Source organism: Neltuma alba, unplaced genomic scaffold (genome assembly GCF_004799145.2).
Source record: "Neltuma alba isolate B1F8T4 unplaced genomic scaffold, ASM479914v2 tig00011915_pilon, whole genome shotgun sequence".
Classification (NCBI taxonomy): Eukaryota; Viridiplantae; Streptophyta; class Magnoliopsida; order Fabales; family Fabaceae; genus Neltuma; species Neltuma alba.
Window position 1 is genome coordinate 105,470 of NW_021636508.1, and position 18,996 is coordinate 124,465.

The window sequence follows — 18,996 nt, forward strand, 5'->3', positions numbered from 1 at the left end:
CAAGGAATGTTTGTGAGTTGTGACCACCTCAATTCAATTTATACAGAGATATAAACACACACACTACTTCGTATCCTTAATATAAAAATTAGTTAACCAACACGAGTAAATTAAAACAGGTTGTTAAGTTAATTAATTATAATAAATAGGTATTATCTTTCCTAAAATACTAATCATGTGTCTTAGTTAAAACTACTATTTAATGGAACTATTAACATATGTAACTACTACAAAAAAATGGATGAATATGATAGATTGAGATATTATATTTAAGACCAAATTGAATGTTAAGTTAACTTTTATATTAACGATCGGAGGTAGTATATATTCATTTTGGAGAGGGTGAGATTGATAGATTTTCATTCCCAATTACCTGAATTGTTGCATCATTGTCTTGGAGGTCTTCAAAGATTGCTTGGTCTTCAAGGATTGTTGCATAATTCATGTCTTGGTCTTCAAGATATGCTCTAACAAGTCCCCGCGGAAAATGAGAAGGCATAAGTTTGAGAGTTGACAATTGCATTAATTCAATCATTAGAAATATAACCTCATGATAATTTGTGCCCTAACTTGGACAGAGAATTTTGAATGTTGCATCTGGGAATAATAAATGTACTCCTTTAATTTTTTTCAAAAAGTACTTGAAAAAAAATGTAGTGAGTGTATATACAAGAACTAATAAATGAAAGAATTCGAAGAAGTCATTGAAGAATTAAATAGCTAGAAAATTTCCACCAAAAGAGAGGCATGTTTCAAGAAGTTGAGAGTAAAGAAAAATATTAAAAATAAGAAAAAGAGTCTTAGAAGTAAATTTCACTCCAATGAATCAGTATACACATAAGAAGAGTAATAATATTGGCGGATTCAGCAAACCAGATAATTGAATACTGAGAAACAATTTATATGGAAACACTACCAGCTTCTCTGCTTGCATGTAATATGCTAAATATGATACTTATATGAAACTAGTACTTGGAATAAGGGATCAATGCACCTTAAACGTCTGCCATTTAAACTGATGTATGGAACGTGAGAGATTTTTGGCCAAATTTCCTCATCCTTGTCGAGGCATCGCTCTTCGAGAAGCGGGCAATCCCTAATGCGGAGCTTTAGTAGGGAAGGAGGCATCATTCCTCCTTCTATTTTCTCAAGCTTGTCAGAATACCGAAGCTCTAGTTGTTGAAGAGAAGTTAGGTGTTGAAGCCCTATGCAATGCAATGTGTCAGAATCAGTAGAGATGACAAGCTTAATGATAGTTGGAAGGTGATGCCATTTCGCATGACATGATAATAACTTGTCACACTCTCTTATCTTAAGTTGTTTTAAACTGGATGGTAACAACCCTCGTGAGAATGGCTCCATTTTTGGACATCCTTTTATTTTAAGCTTTTCTAAATTTGGAAGAAGACACTCCATGTTATCAAACAAGGACGTTAGAAACTTGCAATAGTAAAGGGAAATCTTTCGGACATGAACAAGAGGTGCCTTTGGAACCCGAAAAGCGTTGAGATTTTCACAGCCTCCTATAATTAGCTGTTTCACTGATGGGGGGATATGGATCAGTGGAGGTGGCACCGCATCAGAACAATCCCAGACAATTAAATCTTCAATATGCAACTCTACGGACAGAGACCCCAACCCGTGCCCACCTGAAATTGCCAGACGGCGTAGGGAAGGTGGTAATTCTTGCTCTTGCAACGCTACATTTGGACTTTTAATTATAGCAATCTTTTGAATGATTGGACACTTTGGGATAGAAGAAGCAAGCAGTGGACATCGTTGAATGCCCAGACGCTCTAAAGAAAGAAGTTTGGGGGGTAAATTTCCAATTAATTTGGGACAATTATAAAAGCTAAGAGTTTGGAGTTTAGGAAAAGCTTCCATATCAATGGAATGCCATTGTTCCCAGGAGATCATATGTTTAAAACTGAGAGTTTCAAGGGATGGAAATGGTATAAGTGAAGCCCAATCATCTGCCTTGGAAAACTCAGAACCCACAGCCACCAAACTTCGTAATGTTTCAATAGTTAAGGACCTAAGAGCAGGTAGTTGGCCAAGTGCAGGAATACTGCGACATCTGTTGCAATCTGTAAGGCGCAACTCTGTCAAGTTGTCGTAGGAATGACCTCTTGCATATGTTGTACCCTTATAACCGCCAGCTTCCAAAATTTCTAAATCCCCATAAGATTCAGACTCGTGCTTAATACATATCTCTGTCCATGAAAATAGAAATAAATATTGAGAAACACGGTTAAGAAATTAAAGAAAGAATAACATAAACATTTCTAAATTGTTAAAGATATAGAATAAAACATGAGTTGTGATTGATGGTCACATATGCGGCAACATTAAGGGTGTGTTTGGCTCAAAATAGGGGAGGGGAGAGGAGGGATTTCAATGGAGGGAAAGAGAAGAGAAAGGAGAAGAGGGATTTTAATATTATCTTGTTTGGATTGATGAGAAGAGGAGGGAGGGGAGGGATATGATTTAATAAGAATGTAACAATTACCATTCCTTACACACATGATGTAAGATTAGAAGGATAATATGGGGATATTAAAAACTAATTATAAGTATATTAGTCAAAATAAGCTAAAATATTCCACTATGTCCAAATCCCCCAATTTGGGAGGGGAGGGTTAGAGGGGAGAAGAAAGAAAATTCTCCTTCCCCTTCTAAAAATTTTGGCAATCCAAACAAGGGGAAGGAAGCAAAATATCCCTCCCACCACATCCTCTCCCTTCTTACCAAACAAATCCTAACAGTAATAATAAATAACAATAATTATAATTATAAACTACAAAATCGTAAAAGCTCTGCAATTATTACTTGAAGAGCATTTTAGTAATTTAAAATAAAAATAATTTCCAATTAATTCCTTGGTCATGCAGAGTAATTTCGGATTGTATTGGGATTGTTCTACAATTATTTCTCTTATGTGGGACTTTAGTACAATTCTTCCTAAATGAAATCAATTACTAATTTTTTTTCCGGCCAGACCATTACTAATTAAGTTCTTATTATATGAGATTTCTTACTATTTTTTCCTTATATTTAATATATATCCTCCAACAAACTTGGCTAACCGCCAGACCAAGGAAAAGGGTTTTTTTTTTTTTTTTTTGAGGGACGGGGGGAATATAAGGAGATTGAGAAGAAAAAAAATGGGAGAGAGGAAAACGCGACCGATAAGATAGAATAAAGAGAAACATATAAAAAGTAAATTCACTTTTTCCATTATTAAACATTCGTAGAACTTCCATTATGTTTTCCTATCTCTCTCTGTTATAGCATATTCTTTTAGTTCTTCCAAAAATCAAAATAAAATAAAAAATAAAAATAAATAAGTCGATGATGAATTGAAGTTGCAAGCGGTAGAAATAAAGAATACCAATGGTAAAATGAAAAGACCGGGGAAGGGTTAAATACCTCGTGTTGAGTAAGGCATGGGGTCCACGAATTGAATATTTTCTAAGTTGCCTTGTAGATCGTATGCATGAACTCCAAAATAAACTTCTTTTAGGATTTCTCTTTCCTGTGTTTTCCTCTGAATGCAAACCTTCACTTGATTCCACTTATTTGCAAGGGGGAGTTCAGTGTTGTAAACCATACTTTGTTAATCACATATATATATGTGATTAGTCTTTATTGGTGACAACGAACTCCACTTAGAAGAAATACCCAGCTTGGTTTCCTCATTGATGTGCACTGAGAATTCACAATTGTAGACATAATCCTGGACATCTTTGACAAGAATCCAAAGAAAAGTTGTTGGGAGCACGTCACGAACCCAAATTGACACAGAATTTCCCCAATCATACTTATGGAGCCCTTTTGGAAATTTTTCTCCAGGCAAAATAAAGTTTTTTTTCCCACATTGAAAGTTGATTGCCTGCAAATTGCATATTGCCGAAAAAGAAAAGTTGATCACCAACACATAAGCAATAATAAAAGAATATAATCATAGAGTGAGGGCGGACAGACATATACCTGCTCCAATACTTTGATTTTGGATAACTCAGTCAATGATGAGCAACATATGGCACTAAATTTTTCCAAGTTTGGTGGCATCCCCCCAATATGCTGAAGTTTGTTGCAATTATCCAACAAAAGATATTTCAAATTATGATATTCTTTTATGCATTCCGGAAGAATTGTGAAATCATTAAAACTCAGATCTAGATGTGTCATATTAATGAAGTGAGCAAGACTAAACGCAAGAGATTCATCTGATAACTTGCAATTTGAAAAAAAAAGGTGTTCCATTCTCAATGCCATTGCCGAGCAATCTAAGTTTGTTGCTTCATCTCCACCTTCACATTTCTTAAAATGACTCATTTGCTCACAAGAATTTGCTGTTAGTTTCCAAAGGTTTGGTAGCGTACAAATGCTAGCTGGTAGCTGCATAAGATTAGGACATTCCTCCATGCTTAAGACTCGAAGTCCAATAAGATTGCAGATTGAAGATGGCAATTCAATAATCGCTGTCTTGTCCAAATCAAGTGTCTGCATTTCTTCCATCAAGATAGATACTTCTGGAAATCTTTGAAGACTTGAACAACCGAAGAGGTTGAGATGTTCAAGAGATGTCAACCTTAGGCAAGATGGCAAAATCTTCAGGTTTTTGCATCGCATAGCACTCCATTCTCTCAATTTATTTAAACATCCAACTGAATCATGAATTTCAATCAAATTTGTGCAACCATCAAGACATAATTCTCTTATATTAGAAGCCCCAGATAAGTCTGGTATTTGTTGTAGAGATTTGCAATTTGTTAACTTCATACTACTTAAATTGCGAAATTTCTGCAAAACAAAATATCAATTTAATTACTTTGAGAATTCAGCATAGAAGCAAATTAAAAAGAAAAGAACAAGGGTATTTATGTACTCACCTTGTCAAATGGTTGGAGCAATTCACAAGAACTGAAGGACAAGTCAAGAGAGACAAGTTCAGTTGCACACAAAGATGGGAAAAATTTGAAAGAGTACCCTTTCCATTCCAACCACCTTAAACTCTTTGGCAGATATTTGGGACATTCAGAAAAGCATGCTTGTTTTATCACAAGCATTTTGAGACTTTTCATCTCCACAAATGCCTCCCCACTCCATTGTACTTCTATATTTTCAGGCAAGTCTAGAATTATGGCTTCAATTTTGTTTGTCCCCTTCCAAAATAAAAAGCACACGATAAATTTCAAAACATAGATATTATAAATCATTAGGAATTTTTCATAGAAATTGAAAAGTACATGTTGGTGATCTTACATTGTCTTGTTCTAAGACTTGAAGGATGTCCTGATAGGACCATAATCTGCTTTGTTTGCTAAGCTGATATGATGATTCTTGTCGAACAATCTCTTTACCGGCATCTTCTATCGAGTCATGCATTGTTACAAGATCTTGTTCAAGCTTTATAAGGGATTTATCAATCAGCACTTCAATAACATATTCTGGTTGTTGGATTCCCCGAACACAGTGCAAGATATGATTGACATATGCTAATTTCCCACCATTGAAAAAGCAAGCCAAGTCAAGGAAAACTTGTTTGTCTACTCGCTCTAAACTATCATAGCTTAATTTCAAGGCATCCAAAACTCTTTGATGTGGTGTGCTTTTTAATCTATCCAATGCAGAACTCCAGAGATCAACTCTTTTACCACACAATTTAGAAGCAATCAATTCTAAAACTAATGGAAAGCCACACGAATAACGGATTGCACGATTGCAAGCCTCCATGTTGTTGGAATCCACATTTGCTTTTTTAAATGCACACCAACTAAGCAACTTAAGAGATTCCTTATAATTTAATTCCTCGACTTCATAAATGCTTGTAACATCATGACATACAAGTAATTGCTTATCTCTGGTCGTGATGATGATTCTACTTCCACAACCAAACCAATTGCAACTTCCAGCAAGTGCTTCTAATTGGTTTAATTCGTCAACATCATCAAGAATCAAAAGAATCTTCTTCTGACCAAGCCTATGTTCTATTATTGGTATTCCCTCATGATAATCGTTCAATTTAAGATCTTTCTCCATGACTAATTCACGCAATAATGTCTCTTGAAGATGTGACAAACCATGTGGCATTTTGGAGTCCTTTCTTACACTAGGAGAAAAATACGAGCCTTCAAAATTATCAGCAATTGAATTATATACAGCCCTAGCAATAGTTGATTTACCTATTCCACCAGCTCCCCAAATTCCTATCATTTTAATTTCCTTTGTGGACCAAAGATGTAAACGAGAGATAACTCTCTTGGCTCGAGCCTCAAGTCCAACGGGATATTTTGCAACATATAAAGGCAACCGGTTAATCCTAGCAGCAACAACATTCGTGATCCTTGTAATAAACTCTTGTTCATTTGCAATCCTGAACAATTTGTAAGAAATTCACTTTTAGTTAAACTAAAACTTCAAGATATGTCAATTTTAGGTATAAAAACTCGGAGTTATGGTGTTGTGCGCCTTTTTAAGTGTTGGGTTAATGGTGTTCTAGCTAGTGAACAGAATTCTGGGAGGAACATCATATGGCATGCTTGATTACTGTTTATCTTTTTTTGTTTTTTGGAGAATGAAATTAAAAACATGTTTTCCGATGAGTTTTCAAAGAAATAATCAGCACATTTCACAAAACTATTGTTAGCACGAAATAATGGTACCAAACTTGGCAAGCGCTGCCCTTGTAGGGTATGTTTAGGTGCAAGTTGTTGTAAGATGGAAATTGAAAGTAACTATACTTAAAATACTAGCAAAAAGAGTGAGGAGATGTACATACTTGGGTTTGAGATGACAGCCTCTGAGGTCAGCAGCTTGAGACAGAGCCAGCCTCCACTTTTCCACCTTGTGCGGATTGTCCTTGAATCTTTCCTCCAGTCGAGCCAATGCTGCTGCATAGCTTCCTCTGGGACGTCGTAGTTCTGATGGATCCACATAACAAAATACTGGATATATCAACCGATTCTGTTCCTTGAAGCACTCTAGAATCTTTTCAAGTTCTTGCAAACAAAACGTTGAGTTTGCATAGTTTTCTGAGAAAACTATGATGGCTATTCTTGATTTTTGTATAGCTTCAAAAAGCGCGGGTGTGATATTTTCTCCAATCCTAATGAATTCATCATCGAGAAAGGCATGAATTCCACTTTGACGTAGAGAACGATAGAGATGGCTGGTGAAACCTAAGCGAGTATCTTCACCGTGAAAACTAAGAAACACATCAAAAGTCCATTTGTAAGTGATAGAAGAGGATAGTGCTAGATGTGCCATGAGCTAATCTTAAGCGACGAGTAAAGAAAGAAGAGAGATATCTCCAGCACCGGAAAGAATGAAGGGTTGAGGTTCTGGTGACTATGAAATAGAGTCTGTGTTGACTTTAAAACAGGCTTGACTCTCAACTTAGAAGACTATTAGGTGGGGATACTTTTTATAAGGTACAAACTTTAAGATTGGAAAAGATATAAGAATGTGACAAGAAACGATCATCATTACTGTGGCTTCATGTAAAATTAAATAAAGATATTATTGAAGAGGAATAATCAATATGCAAGTAATAATGTTTTGTGCATTAATTTTTACGACAAAAAGGTATGGAAACATAAAATATGATGAATATGAGATGCATAGTGATATATAGGTATATAGATTAAACGTATATATCTTGCCCAATCATCGTAGAAATTTTCAAAAAAAAGTACAATTTTTAAATTTAAAACATCTTAAATGAGGCTAGCAATTGTATCTAAATTTCTTAATGCGCGTGAAAGAGTCAAGGACTCAAGGAGGCAAATAAATGAAAGGGAAAGTGAGGAGATATTATGAGAGAAATTTCCACGAACGATCGAATAGAAAAAATGACGAAAGACGACAGTGGAAAGGAAAAAAAAAAGTATGGAGACAGAAATTCAATAGACGCCTATCTACCAAATGTACAATGGTGGGGTCTAACTCAGTAGTACTTGGAAGAGGGCTCATCATTGTACTCCCACGCGCATCTTGACACCAAAAAAAAAAAACCCGCTCATCTTGACTTGGTTCACCGCACAAGTATTTATTAGCACGTTTAATTTTTAATATAAAAAATAGATAATTAATTTGTAAATATTAAAAAAAAGTAATTAATTTAATTATTGTAAACAAAAACAAATCTGTTGGTTTTTCTAAAATAAAATTTCTAATCATATCCATCTTAACTACAACTACTCCTTATACCATGTGCAATCAGTAAGGGTAAAAATTTATAATTTTAAGAAACAAAATGAATTTTAACATTATATTTAGAACTAATATAAATATATTATCTACAGGATGTTGTAATTTCGGAGAACACCGACTTTTGTTGGCTCTTTCTTTCATAGTAACCCTTACCCCCCATTTCTTCATTTCATATTAACATCTTCAGCTCATGTTAATTCCTTCACTAACCTCGTCCCCACTGTCACAATATTTTATATTTTCGCTAAATTTTATGATTATTCATGATAATAATTAAATATACTGTAGTGCATCCTACTTTTTTTAAGATTTTAAAAACGTAATTATAGAAAAACTGTCATCTCATATATATTTAGAATGCACTTTCTTTTAATAACGGCTTTTTGTCAGGAAAAATTATTACACTAGAAATTTAAAAGAGGTCTTGTAAAAGCAGTAATTAAAAGATTCCTACCGTACTTTTCAAGTAATTAGAACTATGGAGACTGAAATTCAAAAACGTACATCCGTCAATGTTGGTGGGTTCTAGTTCTATTGCCTGGATGGAAGAGGACTCATCATTCGCCCCAACTTTTCCATATATAAATTAATTAACCGCTTAATCGGTTTTTTTTAAAATTATTCTCAGATTTTACGTGCATATTTATGCAAATTATACTATAAGTAAAGCCATTAGTTGACGTAATATGCAAATTATTCTCAGATTTTTCTCTTAATTAGAGGTAGAGCTAAATTTAAGGATGATGAGATTAAAAGTAAAAGAGACACAAAATAAAAAGTTTACATACCAACAAGCTATTGATTAAGTGTGTATTTGGATTGATGTTAGACAAAACTAACTTCTAGTCTAACTAACTTTTATAACTGAAATTAGAATAAAAATCAGTTAGTGCAATGCGATTTATGTTTGTATAAGTACTTATAAAAAGTCAAAGTTAAAAGTTGTTTAAATGATTAAAACCTCATTTGAATTGTCATTGGAAAAGGTAAAAACACATGGGAAAGTGTGAAACTGAGGTTTGTGACTTATTTGGGTAAAATTAATTGGTTGGATGGGTTTCTTTGTAACTTTTCTAACTGACCTATAGGAAAATTGTGTAAAGTTACAATCAAATTAGTTATGTAATTTCATTTATTTTAATTAGAGACCAAATGAATTTTAATTTATATTTATGTTTATCCATTATGTATATCTAATTAATTATCTACAATGTGTTTTCAAATTTTTCTTTGTAATAAATATTTTTATTTTATAATTTCACAAATAAACTATTTATATTTTATCATAATAATTTTATGTATTTTTTTAAATTATTATCACGTTAAAAACATAAAATTTCAAACACCACTATTCAATAAAGTCTATGCCCTTTTTAGTCATTTTACAATTAAACTAACTTTTTATTAATCATCCAAACAATTTTAAACTATTTCAACTGATTTTGTATAAGCACCTATCCAAACATAAATCGCATTACACTAACTGATTTTTACTCTAGCTTCAGTTACAAAAGTCAATTGGGCTAGAAGTCAATTTTACCCAACGTTAATCCAAACACATCCTAAATAGAAAAATGAATTCAGTTATAAAAATTTATAGAAAAACATGAAACTGCAGTTTGAAATGGAAAAATCATATTTTTTTCTGTTGAGTCCAACTAAGGTTGAAAACTAGAAGTTGGTTAGAACTTGTTGAGCTTTTAGTTCCATCCAAACTGCAGTTTAAATGATTAAAACCTCGTTTGAATAAATAAAAATATAAGGCCATGGCCTCCGAATATTGCCCTGCGTAGGCTATTCCAATTACAACCATTTTCATGTTTTCACATTTAGAGACAGTAAAGACAGTAAACCCAAGGTTTGAAACATCTGATACTGAATTTCTATATATAAATTATAGACCACCGATATAAAGGGCATCAAGATTATAAGGGCAACCAAAATGTTAGAGCTTTTTAACCGATTCATTTCTACAACAAATATGAAGGGCATCAGTACCAACAAACGTAAGACTCTCGGCGTAAGTATAACGACAAATCACATCCGTATAAACAAGTTGCAATACTAAGATTTAATAAATATGGGAAGGCCTTCACGTGACACAGCAATCCGATGGTGATGTGATCACCAGTTTAGGTAGGAGTTAGGCACAAAACAAGAAGTCAGAGATTTGGTTGGCCTAAATAATCACGGGGTGATAGGTGGTGGGATCAAATCCCATTCTTACCACTTTTCTTTTCTACAACCAAAAAATATTACTGTCAGGAAAAAAAAAAAAACTGTTGGCACCAACCACGTTGGTAGCCACCATGGTGGCGGCAGCCTGTTGCCGGCCATGGTCTTAGGCGAAGGATTGAATTTTTTTTTCAAAAAACAAAAAAGATATTTTTATCATTTTCTTTAAATTTTAAAATTTTAATTTGAGTTTACTTTTCTTCTTATTATTTTTAACTCTTAGCTTCTTGAATTGGGAATTTACAATTTCAGTCTTCTTTCTTTTTGTTGCTGTCATTTCTCATAAATCAAAGGAGAACAGCGCGCCAATATAACTGAAATAAAAAAATAGAACAAACCAACAACACAAACAACCCCCAAAAAAAATTAACAATAAGAGAACATGCAACATTACGACAACTAAATTAAACTTGGTTGTGATTGTAGACCCCAATTGTTGCCGGCAGATCGGAGACAATTCAAAGCTTGAATCTCTTGCTACATCAACCATTTTTTTCCACGCATAGATACTCAGTAGTAAGCACCTGTTTTCTTGAAGCTGCATCACATTTTTCAAGAGAGAACGCCATTGTGAGTCATTGATGCAACCCAATGTCTCATGATATCTGCACCCTTTGGGTGTTGAAAGAAGCTCCAGTACAAAGCCCCTGGGCTATACAGCAGAGACAAAAATAAACATGAAACCTTAATAGAGTTGCTGTCTGAAAGCAAAAAAAGAGCACAACATCACAAGTGAACGCTCATCCAAAAACATCCAAAGAGAACACCTATAGTAAACCACCAAAATGAAAGCGAGCAGAAGACAAACAAAAGTATGTTCTGAGCAGTCTAAAGTGAACTAATAGTAGGCATGACACTGTCCATTTTGGGCCTGCAAGTAACCCAGATAGTCATGTGTTGATTACGTGAATCTTTTCGGCTGAAGATTTGCGAAAACCCACAGACTGTAGATCTTGACCGACGTAGCCATTGTTCCTGCTATACAAGAATTTGCTCGACGACACTGAAATCCCCTGCCTAGACACTTAAAACCGAGATGTAATGCCTTGGATAACAATAGTAATGCCCTTCTCTTCTTGTGTAAAGCTGAAACTGTTTGATAGAAAGATGAAAAATTATCAAGACAAATAGGTCGAACACTGATCTGATCTTCGTGGCAGTTTAAAACTAGAGGAAACTCAAAATTTGGACTTAAGGATCACTTCCGGATACAAGTTAGCAGCACCTGAAAACGCATCATTACAGCTAGTCTAAGGGAACTTGGCTATAGCTCCTCCCTCAGCTTCCAATCGTTTTCGTTTACACGTGTAGAGATCTGACGACCTGACTGGCGAATGACAACTAAAGCCATCAGAGCCATCCAAATCAACATCATCAACGTTCAATTTAAAAGAAGACAAGGGGCCTGAAGTGCTATTGGGCCTGTAAAGAAGGAAACCAATTCCATTTTAAAAACTATCTGGGCCAAGATGATTTATGTGTGAAGATTTAGGCCCATTAAAAGAGCCTTCGTAATTTCCTTGAAAGCCCACTGCCTTAGAGCATTTCGTTGGAGCCATGACCCACTTTGGGACAATTAATGCACACTTCATTAATATTTTCCCGTAGCATTAATGGCTCGAACGCTGGGGAAAACCCGTGTGACAGCCACATGGGATAAGTGCAGAAAGTTTTTAAAAAATTAATAGCACTTTATGCGCCAATTTATTTGTGAAAAATATCCCCACGTACGGTATTTTTTCTGAACTACATGCCCAGATAATCCATTCATCCCTTCTGATCAGTTAATTATATACTGGTATCTCTTTTGTTCATTTTTTAATCATTTTTTTCACTTATTTTCTCTCTCCAAGCGTTCCTATAAATAAGACTATTTAAAAAAAAACATTTTACATATTTATTATGTTTTTAATCAATGTTAATTAACTTTTTGATTTACATATATATAATTCGGTTATTATCAAATCAAAAGTATTACCACCTACCATCTTAGATATAAGACCTAATTTGCTTTCCTAAGTATAATATTTTAATATACTTTGTCTTCTAAATTCATAATATGTTCTAAAAAAATCCCTAATAATTATAAGGTATTTCCACTCAAATGTAGTTTTAATGTACATGATTAAATAAGAGCAATTTAAGAAAGTCAGCACACATTTGTTACAAATAACTAACTTAATTAATTTTTTAATTTCTCTAAATTAGTTATCTAGCTCCTACCTTAAGGATCGGATATACTATCTAATTAGCCGAAATATCATTTATTAGTTAAGTCTTAAATTTCGTTAACTCTCGTTTAAAATTCAACCTCAAAGAATCACGTTTTCTCATGAATAGTGAAAATGAATTACGCTTCAATCAATGAACGAAAGAATGACAACAAAAACATTATGCAAAATCCAACAAAACCATTCCCCAATCTGAACCAAATCAAGTTGAAGGAATTAATGGCCAAGAAAACTAGTCAAACAAATCAACGCTTCCGAATCTATTAACATGTCGCAAAGCGAACTACTAGTAGCACCTGAGATTACGCTGTCGCATTCTACAGGGAGCGGTGAGAAACCGATGCGACGGCAAGGAAAAGCGAACTGCATTAGAGTGATTACAGCTGAGGTGACTTAAATTGCAGCAGAGAAAGCAAGTGGTGAGCTTCGTCGCCATATTTGTTCCTCAAGCTTTGCTCTGTGACTGAGTAAAAACAGCATCGGAAGAAGAAGAAGAAGCCTTGAACCAAAAGCTTCCCGGATTCCGTGGGCACAACGTCTTCGTCTCCGGGACTGGTGAGTGCCACATGGGCTGTGTCTCTCGGGTAAGGAATAATATATATAAGGAACAAGACAGAGAGTGGCTGAAATTTGACTAAAACGGAGTGTGATTATGGAGCCGCCTTATCTAAAGATTGACGATACATAAACAAATTGCTTCATCCACGGTCCACACAACGTCATACGGTCATTCATGGGTCCAACGCAGGGCGCCCATTTTATCCTCACAATGTCAGATGGTATCGCGGGAAATACCACCCATTTATGCCCCCCCCCCCTTTTTTTTTGGTTGACCAGCCATTTATAACCGTTACTACCCACAATATCCTTGCATATTTACTCCTCGCGTTTAGGTAACAACTAGTTTGGGTTTTTTTTTTTTTTTGCCAACTAGTTTGGGGTGTTGAGTTAGTTCTGCTCTTAAATCTTTATATCTTCTATATGTATAAATTAATATATAGAATTTAATGTTATATATTTGTTATAATTTTTTTTTTGTGTAATTCAAAGTGTCTCAGAATTCGAATTTATATTCTCTTTCTTATAAGGTCTTACCATCTTAATTAATAATTTGTTGGACACATATTGTTATAATTAATTATTTTATTTAACTTTCTTAATATAACCAAATTAGTTTAATAGCTCTTAGCCGCTTACATTGAAGATGAGAAACATATGATAACTTAATGTGTTTGGGGGCCAAAAAAAGACATATAGTAATTTAATAATTAATTGACTTAATTATTTAAAAAAATTATTGGCGTTTATTTTTTAAATGACCCTTTATTAATTTGTGAAGTTACTCTCATGGTGAAAAAATCTCCTAAATATGTATAATTAAGAAGAAAAAATAAAAAAAAATATAAATTTAGCAGATAAAGTAAACCCAAATCCTATAAACAAAGTCACTACGAAAAATATGGCTTATGATGAGAAAGTAATATGCTGCCTCCCATCCCGAATATCTATTCTAATTAGATATTTAATTTAATTTTAAATATAAAAAACTAATTCACTTTATCTCCCATAGTTATTTATTTTTTCCTAAGTGATTGCATATGGTAAAAGATTTTTATTCTAATGTATATGATTAACAAAGATGTTTAAAAAAAAATTTATTTATTACAAATAACTAATTGAACGATTTTTTTAAATATTTGCAAATTAGTTGTTTAGATCATATTTTTAAGGACCAAAGGTCGTATTATGTTATAGAATTTTCCTTTCCTTTCTTTTTTTTTTTTTTGGTTAGACACATTTATTTTCCTATTAGAAACAATTTTATTTGAGGCATTGTCATGCACTAAATATAGACAACTTGTCCAGCAAAAATTTGAATTTTAGTTGGTCACATTATAAGGAATTAGCTTCTCCCACTACACTCAACTCTTGAATTTTTCTTCCCATTTTATGCAGCATTTGGGAACGCACAAAACCCACAGATAATTTATAGAATTAGAATATACTAGAACTAAAGCCACGATAAAATTAAATAATCAAATATGATGATAATATTAAAAATTATTATTTCCGGACCTGATATTTGAAATAGTAATATATGTCAACAAACATATGCTAATAATCGTCCTTCGGGTGTAGATGATTGTTCAAAATTTAAACTTATTTAATTTTTTTGTTTTTTATATTTTAAATAAATTGTTTTGATTTAAGACTTGAAGTAAAAATTAAAAAGATTAATTTGATAGAAGCAAACCTAGTTTAGACTGATCAACAGAACATTTATAGCTTACATTGGGATGCATCAATAAGAATTCGAAATTCAAAAGGTAAATATTGTAATTCTTGTCGTTTTATAATTACGGGAACAAAATTTCACATCGATAGTTTAAATTTTTTGTGCGTTAATATTTTCGTTTCGTTCATGAAAATCATCTGAGTAAAAAATTTATAATTATTTTTTAATATTTATGTGACATAAGGAAAACATTAATGAGAAGCTAAGAACTTACAATAACTTCTCATTTTTTTTCAACCAAATGGAACAAAGAGGCGATTTTGAAACATTTTATTCTTTTCCTTTTCTTTTAGTAGATTATTTTCATCTCTTTATTCTGGATTTAGTTTGGGTGCTTATCTTCCCTACTCAACTCTTGATAAACACTGTCCAAATATGATTTGAATGATTGAGACATTTAATATTTATATCCATTGAAATAATTATTTTTAAAAAATAAGAATTAAAAAAAATAAATCTAAACGATTCAAATCAGATCTAGATGGTTCAGAACACGTCATGGGTGGCCATCTTTTTTTATGAGCATCTTAATTGGATCCCAATCAATGTGATGACTGTATTTGAATGGGAAATACGATGGATGGAGAGTGACAAAATAGAAAAGGGTTAATGTAATGTTTGGTCATTATAATTTCTCCTCATTTTGGTTTTAGTTTTAGTTTTCGGATATGAAGTTTCAAACTATAAGTTTTGATTCTTCAATTTTTAATCTATTTATAACTTTAGTCATTGTAGTTTAATAATGACGTGGAGGTGAAATTAACGATGTTAAGTTTGCTGATGTGTCATTAACACTATTTATTCTGTTGACATGGCATGTTGACTTGGTAGCCGGACTTGATTTTAATTTTAAAAAAATTATCACCTTTTTCATGGAATCACAGTGCATTCTTACAGCTGCTTCGTCAAAGTTTAAATCTCACTCTTCCATGAAAAGAATGAGCAGCAGTTGACGTCCTCCGCTGATCATGTTGTTTGATCAAAGCTCCTCTATTGGCCAATGTGAAATGACTACTTTATGTTCTTGTGCCCATTAAAGTAGTAAAAGTAAGAAAAAGATATTCACCAAAAAAAAAAAACCAGTAAGAAAAAGATGACTCTTCAACGCCGTCTGTGATAGATTGTGTACCATTGGTCAATATAAAATGGCCTTCATAACAAGATAATGTTTACTTCAACATTAGGACAATTGAGTGATTCAAATCTATTTAATCAAATTTCACGCTATCATACTTTTTAAGTAACTCAAAATTTATTTCTATGAAGTAGTTGTTCTTTAAAGTATGTCAACATTATCATGTTTATTATATTTAATTGCTATATAATATGATTATTTTAAATGAGAAGGAAAAACGAGATGTTACACTTTATGAAAAGTGCACATTATTTGCCTAAAAGAAATTCATTAATGCAATGAAATGAAGTGATTTTACTTTAAGATGCACTAGACTGTCAAATTTAAGACATCAGATTTACAAAACCCTAATAGTTTACTCGCTAACACATTTGGAATATGATTAAGAAATAACAAAAAGAAGTAAAGCATATACAAACACCAATAAATCTCGTTTTCTGGCTTCAACAACACTGTAATAAATGGGGGTGTTTAGATAAAAACTAAATTATGATTTTAAAAGTACTTTTATGGTATACGAAACAAATATGAGAAGTGCCCTTGAGTGCTTCCAAATACCCCTTATGGACTTGAACCTGAAAAAAAATCATTATTGGGCCATCACGTTGGGCTTGAAATGAATGGGTGCGGCATGATAAATTTTGTAATATCTTCTCTTCCATCTGTCGTATTCTTTTGCTCTGAACTTTGACTATAAATATATACCATCTCCATTTAATTTGTCTAACTTATAAATTAATAAATAATTTAATAATCATATAAATATAAAAATTATAAATAACACATGCTATAATTAAATATTTTTTTATTTTTTAATCTTTTTAAATTAGTCAATTAGATAGTATATATTCAGCAGGTTTTTTCTAAAAAAGAAAATGAAATGTGATCATATAAGACCACGCTTCAATCAACGAACGAAAGAATGGGCATCAGGCGAAGTCCATCAGAACTATTCCCCGCTCTAAACCAACTCGGCCAACCAAATCAAGTTGAACAAATCAATGGTCAAACAAATCAATCAAATAAATCAAGGCTTCCAAATCAATTAGCATGTGGCAAAGTAAACTATTAGCAGGCAGTGAGAAACCTATGCCACGGCAAGGGAAACCGATGTTAATATCTATTAATCTTGTCGACAGATTAAATATCTGTTATGCTAATACTATCATTTTTTTTCAAAACAAAGATATTTGAATAAAAATATTTAAATTGATAATTCATTTCCTTTTTTTTTTTGCCATCAATTCATTTCTAATATTGATGTGACGTGAGAAAAACATTATTGATAACTTAAGAAAACTTCTCCTGATATTTCCAAGCCATCAAGGAATCATGCATGGTAAAAGAATTTAAAAAGCCATTAACAGTTTTCTTTTTTCTTTTTTCTTTTATTTTTTAAAAAAGGACGGCCTCTCCAAATTTTATTGATGGCCCTCACATATGGCGGAGAAATAGAATGCATGGTTACATCAAATATTACTACAAACAAATGCAAATAATAGAAAAAAGACTTTCTAATACCTAAGGTCCTAATGCCAAGACATCAAAACCCAAGAAAAAAATAGGATGACGGTAAAAGTCTTACAAATATAAAGAAAAAAGGAGAAAACATTAAAAATAGAACAAAGAAAAAGGAAAAGAAAAGATAAGCACTCTTTTAAAAAATTGATAATCGCCCTTGACTTTGATGGTGTTGGTGCCTGCTGTACCTAATGCATGAAGGAACATTTTTAGCAAGGAGTGTTTGTCAGTTGTGACCACCTCAGTTCAATTTACACAGAGTAGTCACACACACACACACGCACAACCTCATGTCCTTGATAGAAAAGTTAATTAATCAAGTTGAGTAAATTAAAAAACTTTGTTAAATTAGTTATTTATAATAAATAAGTATTATCTTTTCTAAAATATCCTTACTAATTATGTATCTTAGTTAGAGCCACCATTTGCTAGAACTGTTAACAGTGTAATTACTACAAGAATTATTTTGAAAAAAAATAGATAAATATGATGTATTAAAATATTATATTTAGGAGTAAATTGAATATCAAGCTAACTTTTATATTAACAACTGGAGGTAGTATATATTCATTTCTTTAAGAGGGAGAGGGTGAGAGATTTTCATTCCCAATTACCTGAATTGTTGCATCGTTGTCTTGGTGGTCTTCAAGGATTGTTGCATCATTCATGTCTTGGTCTTCAAGAGTATGCTCCACTGACAAGTCCCTGCGGAAAATGAATTATATGAGAAGGCATAAGTTTGAGAGTTGACAATTGTATTAATTCAATCATTAGAAATATAACCTCATGATAATTTGTGCCCTAACTTGGACAGAGAATTTTGAATGTTGTATCTGGGAATAATAAATATGTTCCTTTAATTTTTTCAAAAAGTACTTGAAAAAAATGTAGCGAGTGTATATACAAGAACTAACAACTGAAAGAATTTGAAGAAGGCATTGAAGAATTAAATAGCTACAAAATTTCCGCCAAAAGAGAGGCATGTTTCAAGAAGTTGAGAGTAAAGAAAAATATTAAAAATAAGAAAAAGAGTCTCAGAAGTAAATTTCACTCCAATGAATCTGTATACACATAAGAAGAGTAATAATAATGGCGGATTCAGCGAACCAGATAATTGAATACTGAGAAACAATTTATATGGAAACACTACCAGCTTCTGTACTTGCATATAATATGCAAAATATGATACTTATATCAAACTAGTACCTGGAATAAGGGATCAACGCACCTTAAACGTCTGCCATTTAAACTGATGTATGGAACGTGAGAGATTTTTGGCCAAATTTCCTCATCCTTGTCGAGGCATCGCTCTTTGAGAAGCGGGCAAACAGCAATGCAGAGCTTTAGTAGGGAAGGAGGCA

The 18,996-nt window shown here is 32.9% G+C and overlaps 1 protein-coding gene across 1 annotated transcript; it reads right to left on the reverse strand.

Annotated features, from left to right (window-relative positions):
- Nucleotides 1-942: 942 nt before the first annotated feature.
- Nucleotides 943-7,272, reverse strand: LOC114719375 (TMV resistance protein N-like). Its single transcript, XM_028904849.1, has 7 exons — nucleotides 6,785-7,272; nucleotides 5,269-6,379; nucleotides 4,896-5,168; nucleotides 4,282-4,806; nucleotides 3,991-4,083; nucleotides 3,682-3,892; nucleotides 943-2,213 (listed from the first exon to the last, which is right to left on the reverse strand). Exons 1-7 carry the CDS (start codon nucleotides 7,270-7,272, stop codon nucleotides 943-945), a joined length of 3,972 nt encoding a protein of 1,323 aa, XP_028760682.1.
- Nucleotides 7,273-18,996: the final 11,724 nt, after the last annotated feature.